This window comes from Theropithecus gelada, chromosome 5 (genome assembly GCF_003255815.1).
Source record: "Theropithecus gelada isolate Dixy chromosome 5, Tgel_1.0, whole genome shotgun sequence".
NCBI classification, from domain to species: Eukaryota; Metazoa; Chordata; class Mammalia; order Primates; family Cercopithecidae; genus Theropithecus; species Theropithecus gelada.
This window is the reverse complement of record NC_037672.1, coordinates 171561734-171576115: the sequence shown is the minus strand read 5'-3', so window position 1 is coordinate 171576115 and position 14382 is coordinate 171561734. Positions and strand designations below refer to the sequence as shown.

The 14382-nt window shown below is 32.9% G+C and overlaps 1 protein-coding gene across 2 annotated transcripts in view; it reads left to right on the top strand.

The window, feature by feature from the left end:
* The window catches only part of GLRA3 (glycine receptor alpha 3), a 175472-nt gene that overhangs the window by 53062 nt on the left and 108028 nt on the right, over positions 1 to 14382 (top strand). For both annotated transcript variants that reach the window (XM_025386061.1, XM_025386060.1), the window contains exon 3: positions 1898 to 1965. In XM_025386061.1, coding sequence (XP_025241846.1) covers positions 1898 to 1965 — 68 coding nt within the window. The remainder of the gene's footprint in view (positions 1 to 1897; positions 1966 to 14382) is intronic.

The following is a 14382-nucleotide window of genomic DNA, read 5'->3' as shown; positions in this document are numbered from 1 at the left end:
CCAAAATATTTTTATGTTTCTATATATGTAGGTGTCTGCCTAATAACAAAGTTTGTGGCCAGATAATGAAATGTTTTGAATGTCATGTAAACAAAATGGTGGGAAAAGAATGATTTTTAGAATGAGAGCAATGGTTCACATTCTAAATACGTGCATCTTATGTAGGCTCACTGTGCTTTTATTCCCTAAAGCATAAATGATGGAATATTACCTTCTCTCAGAGTTACTATGGGTTAAATATCTATGAATCAGCTAATGTTGTAAGCAAGAAACTTACAACAATTTACCTATTTCTGCTCCTCCTTCTCTGCTAGAGGATAATCTCTTTGTGTCTTCTTCAGTTTTGTGTGCAAAGGTTTTGGGTATTTAGTAAAGGAATGAATAAATGGGACTTATGAAAATGAAAATCCTTGGATTTATGATGAATACTAAATCTGGCATTAATAAGAAATTTCCAGAATGGAGGAGTGAGAAACTCAATAATTTCACTTCTCCAAAACAGCAACAAAAACACTGGCAAAATTATCAAGATTAACCGTTAGAACTCTTAAAATTGATTGAAAGCTTACAACAACCTTAAGAGTGTTTATTCAAGAAAAACTGATGAATTTCTGTAAGAACAGAAGGCATATTAATTTGGGGTACCTTCCCAGTTCCACAGCAGCCTTGCAATCCAGTCGCCTCTAAACAGTAGAAGTTGTAAAACCACCAGAAGCTGGCTAACCAGGTTTGGAGTTCCTCAGAAGGTCCATCCCCAGAGCTTTGTCACTATTCTGCCTGTCTGGTAGCTCCCGAGAAAAGCCTCGCTCAAAGGGCTTTCCATTATTTGACTTGACTGAGAACTCAGATGGTGGGAAAAATTTCTATCTCTAGGGCATTTGTGGAAAAGAATCAGAAGATTGTTTAACATTGTATCTGCCTAAGGCTGTGACACTAGTTGGGGCAAGTAAGAGCCTAAACAAAAATTATAAAGGACCTGGAAAATGCGATGTTCTTAGGCAGTTCTGAAAAGCTCTAACATATCTTTGCAATCTGGAGTTTACATTTGCATATAGGGTTTTGTGCATGCCCAGGGAAGTCCTCAGAGAGTCCCAGTATCTCACCTCTGGTGGACCTCAGGTCCTGTGCAAGCAGGAAGTGAAGGGTAAGGTAGAGTTGTAAACTCACTGAGCACTGAAGACATGTCCCCAAACCCATGGAAGACCCTTGGCAAGAGTGGAAGATTTGTTGGCTCAAGGCTTTAAGGAAATCTCTAACCAAATATTAGTTTACCACTAAACTCACTAAACAGAGATTTCAGTGGCTGTGTACTCTAGGGAAATGAAAACTTTACCATATTGGTCCAGGTAAGTCACTAAAGAAGAAACAACAACTGCAAGAAAAACCGGCAACCACAGACTGTGGGTTGGAGGTGGGAAGACCTGGTTTCCAGAGTTGCCACATTATGTTATCTATTCAATTTTCAACAAAAAAAAATATGAAACATGCAAAGAAATAGAAAAGTATAGCCCATGCAGCGGGGAAAAGATCAATAGAAACTATCCCTGAAGGAGCTTAGATATTGGACTTACTGCATCAGGCATTTACAGAGCCATTAGAGACATCTAGATTTTAAAAACTAAGACCAAGAGAAGTAAAAAAATGATCAGCATCAGTGTTCCTTGTGAACCTTGTGATTCCCAATACACATTGTTGTGTGGAATCATTGCTTCAATTGTGAGCATCTCTTTGTGTGTGTGTATGTGTGTGTGTGTGTATGTGTGTGTGTATATATATATATTAGTGTGTGTGTGTATATATATATACACACACACACTAATAATGGAATGCAAGGAATTATTTGAAAATGTTTTAGATAAGTCTCTAAACAGCCCTTATGTTTTATTCTCTTTTTCAGGCCCTCCAGTTAATGTCACATGCAACATATTCATCAACAGCTTTGGCTCTATCGCAGAGACGACCATGGTAGGCATTTTACTTTGCAACAAGTTTCACGCTAGAGTAATCTATAATTACATTAATGGCAACATTTTATGTAGTTTAAAACCCAAATTAATATAACAGATTTTAAAAGATAAAATAATAGTATAATTAAATTACAGCCACCTGCGGGTAATAACATTTCAGATAGAGATGGTATATTAGAGTATATAAATATAAGCAAAAACAACATTGATTTTCTCAATTCGACAATCTAATATTAAACTTCAAATTAAAGCTAAAATGTCACCATAGCAATTATTTTTTTCCAATAATCTTTAATATCCAGATGTAAACAGAATAGTAAATACTTACATGGTTACTCTGTACCCCACTTACACATTTTTTAAAGTTATTTTAAATATTCAATTTGATTACTTTTTCAAATGAATACAATATTTGCCAAAACTTTATACTTAGAAATTTTATTAACTGTATTTGAAGACATTTTATATAATCAAGTTATTAAAGCCAGAAAAACAGAAAAATTGTCATTACAGACCAAATTTCTTCTGTCTTAAATTTTAAAGCTTTTTCTAAAGAGCACATGGTATCTCAACTTTGCCCTTTAGCTTTTATTGGGCAATTTAACTGTAATAAAATGCAGAAATAGACACATGAACCACTGAACGTCTATAAAATTTTCTAGCAGCCAATTTACTTTTTTTGAAACTGTGTAGATGATGATTCTTAAATTAGCTAGAATTATCTTTTTAAATTTAGTAAGTATAGCTTGCAATACTTCTCAAAGTTAATATTAACTAAAATATGATATAAAACACAGGGATTTATTAGTTTAAAAAAACAATATTAGATAATTACATTCACTTTACTTAGAATAGTAAACAGATAGTAAATTTTCTAAGGAAAAACAATCTAATATGCAAATTATTACATATATGATGGTGTAAGTGTGTGTAGAGGTGTGTGTGAATGTGTGTTGGAATCCATCTCAACAGGAAGAGGCTTTATACAGGCATATATATATTTTTTTTAAAAAAAGCTGTTTCCCTCATGTATGCAATGTAAGTCTTTTACCAGCATCTCTGTGGTTCTATTCAAAGTTAGTATAGCTTAACTACAATAAAGCATTTGTGGAGAAGAACCGAACTATATAGAATTATCTTCAATACGATACAATCTAAGTTAACATGAATGTGTGTATATGAGTGTAAATGCAGAGAAGATGCATGTAATTTGGTTAGAAACAGTGCGGTTCTGGTGCAATTTCCTCTCTCAGTGGCTATAATCCTGTTTTAGATTTTGATATATTCTAGATTCGTGTGGAAAATTTGGCCCTGATTTATATCCAACATTTGTACATATTCAGTCCATATAATCCACAGATGAAAGAATCACTATTGGTTTTGTTCTATTTAGGCTTCTCAAATTGTATTTCTAGACCTGATGATTTTCTCATTTTGTTTCTATACATGTATAATCCTAAAAACCTGGAAATATACTTCTCTATATTTTTCTTTTCCATGATTGCTTCCATGAACTACTTCCCACAGCAATAGTTGGACAGATTTAAAGTCTTACCCATCTTTATGGGGTAGGGAGGGAAGAGACTTGGAAAAAACAGAGGGCATAGGCAGATTTCCTTCCCATTAAGACTTAAAGATTGCCAGTTTTCTGAAAGTGCCTTTTTTATGACATAATTCATTAGTCTACCACTAGAACGGTTATAACACAATCTATAAGATGCCTACACCAGTTAAATTTCTTACCTTAATAATTTTAGCCAGACTTTACAGAACAGCATTCTACAAAAAGCTTGCAGAATATTGCAAACACACTCTCACGATAACAGTTTTATTTCCCTCCTTCAGCGTGCAAGCCTTTTCTCACCTACGTACTCTATCATTATGTATTCCTTCTGAAATCACTTTAAGCATCTATCACTCACCTCTTCACAGTCTAAAACAGTGTCAACGAACATTGTTCAAATATCCCAGAAGTTAAGTATTACAAACCTAATCATGTCCACCTTGGTATTTTTCTTTTTATTCTTCCTAATTTCTAAACATATATTATTTCCATTAAAATGATCAGATTCAATATTTATTACTTTTTAATGGTATCATCTAGAATAGCTGTGATTTCGATGTTCATCTATAGAGGCACAAAGAAAATTAGAACTTGTTTGTATATTTTTATCATAAGAATCATAAAATGTTTTGCTCCCACTTGTTTAAGTTGTTGTATTTTACTCACACGGTCCACTATCACGACTCTACAACAAAACTTTATCTCATTATTCTATTGGTGTCTTTTTTTAAAATTCAGTACAAATGCTAATATATGTGTTAATGTATTTTTTAAGCTTATTCACACTTCTTACACTGAATATAGTTTACTTCTGTTCTTTTTTTTTTTTGAGACGGAGTCTCACTCTGTGGCACAGGCTGACTTCTGTTCTTATAATACGAATAATTGAATTCAACTAAGGCAGTCAATTAAAATTGAGAGGATGGAATCTCAAATTATCTGTAATCATTAATGAATATATTTATGTCTGAGAATTCATATTTAAAATAAAACTACGTAATTATCCTCATCCATACGTGTCTGCTTAACAAGACTAAGCCTTCCATGTCTTTACTGGCTAAATATATTGAGCTCCCTCTGCTGGTCTAGTCTATAACTGGTATGTCTCACTTTTAAATACAGCTCTCCATTTCAGGTTATTGTTTAATTCTTGGGAAAATTTCTCTAGTAGATATTCTACATTTTAGGCCACTTTTTGTTAACTAAGTTAATTCAAACAATGCATTTTTCATACTTTTCTTGCACAAATTTAAAAAAAATGCATGTGCAGTTTTTTAACAATATAAAATTTCTTTTTAGCTGTTAAATTCCTTAGCCAATATTGTTAATCTGATTAATTTCATGTAGTGCCAACCATTTTCACCTGAGTACATTTTCACTATTTTACACATAGTCACCACATTTTTTTCTATAAATATTACGAGAATTTTAACTTCTCTATTTCCCTCATATTTGAGTCATATAATGAGATTCTTTAAGGACTTGTTCAGCCTCAATTATTTCAAGTTCACATTCTTCTTAAACAGGTAATGATTTAACAACTAATGGAAACTCCAGTTCTCAAAAATATTAAATTAAAAATAAAACTAGTTTATCATCACTGCTGTTTGGGAACATGGTCTTGGTGAGAGAGGAACATTTGTCCTGCCTTTTAAACTATGGTGACAAAAGGAGCACATGACTATTTCAATGAGGGGAAGCTTAAGATCTCCACATTAAATGGCTCTCATACGAAGTGTGCTCCTGCAAACCTATGTTGAGCTGTGGATAAGGCTTATGTGCCAGGATGAAAGCATTTGTTAAGTTGGGCTTAACAATGCAAAGAAATGCAAATGCAAGGAAAACCCTTAAGCAAAGGTTTTCTTTGGAAATATACACAAAAACCGAACTGTAATTTGGAGCATACACACAGACTTGGCCGGTCTTCAGGGTGTCCACAGAACAAAAGAAAGGATTGGGGTTTTATTGGTTAAGAGAAACGTGTTGTAAAATGTTTTGAAAGTTCATTGGCCTGGAGAAGTATTTCCAGCTCTGGCAAGCTGTAATTGTTGAGTGATGGTGGTAGGTAAAACTAATCTTGGTGGAAGATAAAACTAATCTTAGAGGCATGGAAGGTAAAACTAATCTTAGAGGCATGGAAGGTGAAACTAATCTTAGAGGCATGAAAGGTAGTTTCAGCAATTACTAGGTAAAATGGGTTTTAAGATTATAGCAAGTTATTTCTGCAGCTGGGCTTGCCAGACAGTTCCTGGAACAGGAGCTTTGTGAACTGAGTGCTTTTTCCCCATGGTCCTTAACTCCCATCTAGTTGGGTATGACTGTAAAAATCCGAATTCATATCATCAATCTTCACAATTCAGACAATGGAATATTACATAGCAACAACATGGATATTTCTCATAAACATAATTATGAGCTAAAGAAAATAGACACAATAGAACATGTGTTAGAATATGAGCAAAAGAAAACAGACACAATAGAATATGTGTTTACTTTCATTTATACGAAGTTCAATAACATGAAATAATCAATTCTGTTGATAAAAGACTTCTGAATTCTAAAAGATTATCTTTGGTTGGGGGTGGGAATTGGCTGGTAACTGATGGTGAGGAGGTACTACGGAGCCTTCTGGGTACCAAAATTGTTCTATATTTTGATCTGGGTAGTAGTAACACAGGTCTATACATATGTCAGAATTATTGAATGGACACTGCAGATTTGTGTATGTTATGAATGGCTGTTGTATCTTAATTCAAAGCATTATTTAAAAGTAAACAAAAACCTTCACAAATTTAAAATTTAACACACCAAATGTGTCATGCAGAGCGTAGCTATTCAGTGATCACAGGTGAGAACGTTAGAAGTTAAACAAAAAGCTTTAAATGAAAGCTTTTATTCTTCACCAGAAACAGTCTGCAGGACTATGAATGTCTAGAGCATGAATATGTGATTTCTCTAACCCTGTGCCTTCCAGTACTTAAAATACCTAGTTATAAGGACCAAAAATCAATCATATTGAAGAAAAATATCACTGAGATGATAAGCAGCTTCCATGATGTAGGTAAAAGGAAATTCCATTTGACGTGGTCTGGGGATTGGGGCTGGCTATAGGTAGCCCAAATGTTCTCAGCTAACTGTTAAACTTTAAGAAAAACTCCAAAATAGAAACATGTATATATATACATACACACTGCGAAGCATAACTATGACAGAAGCAAGTAAGAAATGCCCATCACAGAGGCACCTTATGGGACTGGCTAAACCCATGATGACATTAAAAGTCCATTACTTATTTTAAAATTTGAAAAAGAGAGAAAACAATCACCCATAATGCCCCCACACAAACCCAGCACTGTTAGTAGTTAGCTGCATTTATATTTACTTCTAAATGTTTTCACTGCACATATTTTTACATGGTTTATACATTCATTCATTCAATGAATCTTTTTTTTTTTATTATACTTTGAGTTCTAGGGTACATGTGCATAACGTGCAGGTTTGTTACATATGTATACTTGTGCGATGTTGGTGTGCTGCACCCATCAACTCGTCAGCACCCATCAGCTCGTCATTTACATCAGATATAACTCCCAACGCAATCCCTCCCCCCTCCCCCCTCCCCATGATAGGTCCCGGTGTGTGATGTTCCCCTTCCCGAGTCCAAGTGATCTCATTGTTCAGTTCCCACCTATGAGTGAGAACATGCGGTGTTTGGTTTTCTGTTCTTGTGATAGTTTGCTAAGAATGATGGTATCCAGCTGCATCCACATCCCTACAAAGGACACAAACTCATCCTTTTTGATGGCTGCATAGTATTCCATGGTGTATATGTGCCACATTTTCTTAATCCAGTCTGTCACTGATGGACATTTGGGTTGATTCCAAGTCTTTGCTATTGTGAATAGTGCTGCAGTAAACATACGTGTGCATGTGTCTTTATAGCAGCAATGAATCTTTTTGTGAGAGCATATAATGAACCAAACATTTTGCTATGCACAAAGGATGATATAATCATTTTATTCTGACAAATCTCTTTTTTTACTTATTAGTGAATCATAAACTTTTTTCCATTATAAAGATAAAATAATGAGCCTCCTTTTCCTAACTTTTTGCTCAATACATATACAATAAAGTACACAAATTATAGGAGTGAAGTACAATGAATTAATACAAAGTGCACATTCATGTAACCACACTCAAGTCAAAAGTAGCATCCCAGAGCCTGCTTATATCCCTTTTAAATCCTACCCCTCACGGTCTCCAAATACGTTTGGGTGTGTATATATAATAGTACAGTATTTTTAAATGAACATATTGGTTTTATCTGCCTACCTTCAAAAAACAGATGACTCTCCATCTTGTTACACATATGTTAGAAAAAGAATTGCGCTGCTATGTGATTTAAATCAATATTTATACATTGAACCATTACTTTTCACCAGTGCCCATAAAATAAACCATTTTTATAAACTGGAACAAAAAAGATGAGACATTTTGGGTTAATAGTTTTTCAGTGTACATAGGTGCATGGCACGTTGGAAGGGAGGATCTGAGGGTCCAGTGTGATCTCACAGAATTGTCCAAACATACAGTTTTTCAATTTTCCATACAAATGATAGACTCACATTTTACTTGCAACAATAAGCACATATATATAAATGTTACTTTGAATTATTGAATCATTAGATTCCCGAGAGATACCTAAGCCAATACAGCATAAAAATTGATATTATCTATCTCTCTATATATCTATATATATGTTAATGGAATCTTTAAACTACTAGACATTCTTTTTAAAGTATTTTTTTATTAAAAAAAAGTTACAGGCATACCAAGATGCATGGATTATAAGTAACACTAAAAATCTGCCACCATCTTAAGAAATTAAACAGTACAAATACATGAAACTTACTTTCTTAAAGTAAGCTTTATTCCTGAGTTTGATATTAAGATATAAATGTTCATTCTATATGTATGAAAATATAATCAAAATGACCATATTGAAGTATCCACATGTAACTTAATTTGGCTTCATTTTTCAGGTATAAATTTATGGTTTTTTGAGATACTCCATGCTTGTATATGCAGACAAAGTTTTTTTTCATTTTCATTTCAGTATCTCATAATGTATTTATCCATTCTACTTTTGCTAGACATGTAGGTTGTTTCTAATGTTTTCAATACTACAAATCATCTCTGCATTGAAAATCATTGCATAGGGTGGATCACATGAGGTCAGGAGTTCGAGACCAGCCTGGCAAGCACAGTGAAACCCCATCTCTACAAAAAAAAAAAAACAAGAATTAGCCGGCAGTGTGGCAGACGCCTGTAATTCCAGCTACTCGGGAGGCTGAGGCAGGAGAATCGCTTGAACACAGGAGGCAGAATTTGCAGTGAGCTGAGACAGTGCCACTGCCCTTCAGCCTGGTCAACAGAGCCAGACTCCATCTCAAAAAAAAAAAAAGAAAAAGCGTTGCATATAACCTTCTAATATTATGTGTGTGTGTGTGTGTGTATGTGCGTGTGTGTATGTGTGTATATATATTTATGCAAGCTGTTCTACAGAATATATACCTAGGGGTGAGATTACTTGGTAATTGCTAAATTGCTCCCCATTCAAATTACTAAATTGCTCTCCAAGGTGGTCATTCTGTTTGAAGCACCTGTTAGCAATATTATGAGATTTCCTATTGTTTTACATGTTCTCCAACACTTAGTATTTACCCACTTTCAATTTTTTAACTTCCGTAATGGTTGTAAAGTTGGATTTAATTGCTGCTTATCATGTACTTCCTTGATAAACAGTGAGGTTAAGCATTTTAATAAATGATTCAGATGTTCTTTATGCAAAATGCTTCTTAATATATTTTCCCTATTTAAGGTTGCTTGTTTATATTATACACACACAATCAACACACTCACACGCAATATTCTGAAGATGAATACTTTGTCAGCTGTATGCGTTTTAAACATTTATTCTACTCTTCAAGGCATTCTTTTTGATGTGTAAATAATTTTAATTCACAAAATGTAACCTTGTTTTACTTAAAAGTCTATGCTTCTTTGTCATAAGAAATTCTTCTCACCCAAGTGCATAAAGATATTTTCTTATACTCTCTGATAAAAGAATTTTGCTTTTTTGTTTAGGTTTTAGTCCCCTTGGCGTTTTGTACAATTGTATATGTATACATATATGTAAAATGTAACATAGGCATTTATTTTTATTTCACAATTGAATAATTACTTTCAATAATTTGTAATTAAATTTAATGAGTCAGTTTCAAGTTCTATGCTAATGATCTATTTGTCTATGCCTGCACTAATATCACGTTGTCTTGTTTAATACAGTTTATATTAGACTTGATATTTAATAGGACAACGTACCAAACACACAGTTTAAAAATTCTGTTTAAAGTATTAATTACTGTTCTTGGGAGATTGGCTTTTCATAAAGTTTAGAATTATCTTGTCAAATTCCACAAAATAAACTTGAGCTTAATATAAAGATGAGCATTGGGAAAATTGTCATCTCAAAACATTGGGTCTTTCTATCCATGAATACAATGCATCACGCTCTTTATTTAAATATTATTAATATCATTTAACAGGTGCATATATCTCATAAATTTCTTGAATATCTTCTAGATTTAATTATTTATACTTCATTATTAAAATAGACTTTTAAAATTATAACCTTTCACTTATTCTTAAACACTTCATTGTCGATACATAAGAACATGATCATTTTTTACATTGCCCAAAATACTCTCATTTTAGGCCTCATGCTTTATAATTTCTTCATATAATTATACCACCTAGGAATAGTAACATGTTAATTTCTTCCTGTCAGTACTTATACAATTTGCAACTTTTGCTTGTCTTGATGTTTTAACAAAAGCAATGTTAAATGAAATTGATTTGTTCCTGGCTTTAAAGAGAATATTTCTAATGTTTCCAAAATAAATATGGTGTTTACTTGAGTTTTGTATAAATATCTTTTATCAAAATTCAAAGTTCTCTCTACCATACTTTCTGAAGAATATGAAAAGCATTAAATACAAAACAAACATAAAATAGGTATTAAGTGCTCTAATCCATGAACATAGTATATCAATTTATTTGTCTTCTCTAGTTACTCAGAACTATGTTTTTCAGGGATTGTCATGTCTCTTAGTTTATTCCTAAGTATTAATGCATGCTTGTAAATGTTATATTTTTAAAATAATCTTTTTATTTTAGAATAGTTTAGGTCTACAAGAAATTTGCAAAGGCAGTACAGAGATTTTTCCTAGATCCCATGCCCAGTTTCCTCTATTATTACCATGTTACATTAGTTAGTATGATATATTTGTTAACATTTGTGAACAAATATTGATGCATTATTACTAACTAAGGTCTGTGCTTTTTGGATTTCTTTAGTTTTTTACTAAAACTCTAGATTGTGAAAATTTTTTACATTATTTTTTATAACCTCAACTGGTATTGGTCAAGTATTTTGTAGAATGTCTCTCAATTGGGTTCATACATATGTTTCTTTTGAGTAGATTGGATTATGAGATTTTTGGAAGGAAGACCACAGAAGTAAAGTGCCACTCTCATTACTTTTTATCAAGAGTATGTACTATCAATATGACTTATTATTTAATATGTTAAGCTTGATTATAGGCCTGAGGTGGTATCTGTCTGATTTTTCCACTGTAAAGTAACTCCTTTTTTTTAACCTTCACTGTGCTATTCTTGTCATAGTCTGTTTTGCATTGCTATAAAGGAATACCTGAGGCTGGGTAATTTACAAAGAAAAAAGGCTTTTTGGCCCATCGTTGTGTAGGCTGTTCAAGAAGCATGTCACCAGCATCTACTTCCACTCATGGCAGAAGTAGGAGAGGAACAGGAACCAGCATTAGGAGATTACAGGATAAGAGTGCAGGAAAGAGAGAGAGGGAAAGGTGCCAGACTCTTTTTAACAGGCAGTTCTTGAGGGAACTTATATAGTGACAACTCACTGGTTACCATGGGGACAGCACAAAGCCATTCATGAGGGATCCACTCCCATGACCCAAACATCTCCCACCAGGCCCCACTTGCAACAATTGGGATCAAATTTCAACACGAGATTTGGAAGGGGCAAATATCCAAACTGTATCAGCACTCTTCGAAAGTAAGTCAGTGTATGTAGCCCAACTTAAGGGGATAAAGAGATTATGTTCCACCTCCTTGAGGGAACCATTTCTGCATATTATTTGAGATTCTTTGATAGAGATTTATTCCTTCCCTTTTATTTATTTATACAATAATTTATTCATATCAACATAGACTTTTGCACATTTATTTTATGTTTTGAGTTAAAATTCTAAGTTTGTTATTTAATTTGTTGCTCAAATTGTTCCAGTTTGGCCACTGGGAGTTTATTCACTTAGCCTCTGTATCTCTGACACATTCCTACCACTTTGGGGTTTGAGCACTTCCGTGTGTTCTGTAAATATAAGATGTTTCAGACTCATCTTGTATTTTTCTCGCCCCAGACGTAGATCAGTCATTTCTCCAAGAATTCTGTTTCTTTTTTTTTTTTTTTAATTGGAGACTGGTACTAGAAACCCAGATGTGATCACCGGATGTGTTCATTGCTACAGAGGTTTCATTGCATCTAGGCTTCCCAGCAGACAGAGCTTGGAAGTGTGTGTGTGTGTGTGTGTGTGTGTGTGTGTGTAAACGTTGTATTTAAATTTTATTTACCAATTGTTTCTAATTAATATATGGGCAAACAATAAATGTTGCAATATTGACATATTCTCAACTTGATAACTTAATTCGATAGTTCTAGTAATTTTTCATTTTTTTGTATTTTCTATGAATATGTTAATGCAAACTGTTAAGACAGTTGTACTTTTTCCTTCCCAATCCCTCTTACCTTATTGCACTGGTTCAGAACTCCTATACAATGCTAAATAACAATGGAGAATGGCTACCTTTGTCTTTTTGGTTTTTGATATCAGTTGAAAACCATGCAGCATTTCACAATTAAGAATGACATTAACTGTAGGTTTCTCATAAATCCTCCTTATTAGATTGAGAGAGTTTACTTCCACTATTGTTTGCTGAGATGTTTTATTATGAAAAGGAATTCAATTTTATTCAATGCTGTCTCAACATTCATTGAAATGATTATATGTTTTTCTCATTCACTCTGTTAATATTATTGATTATGTTGATTTATTTCCAAGTAGTAAATCCTTCTTGTATTCCTTGTATAAACCTCATTTGACCATAATTTATTATTCTTTTTATATACTGCTAGATTTAAATTTCTAATATTTGGTTTAGGATATTTGCTACTGTGTTAACTTTGGATGTTGAACTATTATTTTCTTACAATATCAAGAGTGGCGTGTGATATCAGTATTATGCTGGATTCCTAAAACTAAGTTGAAAGTGTCCCTTTTTCCTCTACTCTTTAAAATAGTTCATGTATAATTGATGAACTGTTATTTCTTCCATAAGTATTTATTAAAATGCACCAGTAATGCCATCCAAGCCAGTCATTTTTTGTGTGTAAAGGTTTTAAGTTACAAGTTCCATTCCTGAAATATAAGACTATTCAGTTTTTCTTAGCATCACTTTTGTAATAGTTTTATTTTTCAATGAAATTTTCCATTCCTCATCAAATTATTTACACACCATTACCACATTTTATCTTGCAAGATGAGAAGTCTATGTAATGTTTCCATTTTTATTATTCTTACTGGTAATTTGGCTTTAACTTGTTTTTTAAATTAGTTTATATATGGGTATATTTTTATTTGTTCTGCTGGATATTTTTGCTGCTTTCTGAATTTATAATTAATGTTTATCTTCTGTGAATAATAATAGTTCATTTTTGTCTCTTCATTTGTTCTTTTGGCAGAACCTACTACACTGTATATTCTGATTGTTTTCTCTATACCTTAATCTCTCTGTCAGAGCTTCTATAATATCTCTTTATATTTCTGTGTTTCTATCTCTTATATTTCTATATTTAAGAATTGCCACTGGTAAATAAATTATTGGAAATTCATAAACATCCCAAATATCTTATAATTCATATCAATCCATTTTAGATTCCTTCACTGCAAATAATTTAATGACTTACATAAAGGCAATTTATTCACAATCTATGATGATATTTTCCTGTGCTACTTTATTTGGTTTTGTTAGAATTGCCTTTTGTCCTTGTGCTAATATATGATACTTCAATGACATACTATTATGTCATCCAATTTATTTTTAAGTACCCTTTTTCCTTTTTTAATATTTTGTTTAAAGCCATGAATATTTATTTAAAATTTTGTAATGCAGTGTCCATAGGGCAACAGTTCTCTCTGATATGCTCCTCATTGTATCATTAACAGCTAGCAACATGCTCAGCATAAAGTAGCTCTTAAGTTTATATTGTCGAATATATGTAAGCATGTATTTATTCTGGCCAAAAAAGACTAATTTTTTCCAAAAAGAGAACTTCATTATTGTGTTCTTGACACAAGGGGATAAACTGCCATTTTTACTGCTTTGCAATATGATCTGCTTCTGCATTCTGAGTCCTGATCATTGTCATAAATCAGTGCTACAGTCTCTAAAATATGAGTTAAGCAGCTACTTGTACAATCAAGTTAATGCTGGATAATATAGCCTAAATGAACTTGGCTTTTTTATTCAAATCTTTCCATGTAATTCTATAATCTTTCCTCTAAAAGCATTTGCTCTTTCATGCATGTATAGCAAGATAATTTTGTGAAAAATGCTGAAATTATTATGGAGATGTCTCTGTGATAAGAACTTAGAGTTCCTGTTTATATAGTGCTTATAGTGCTTGAATAA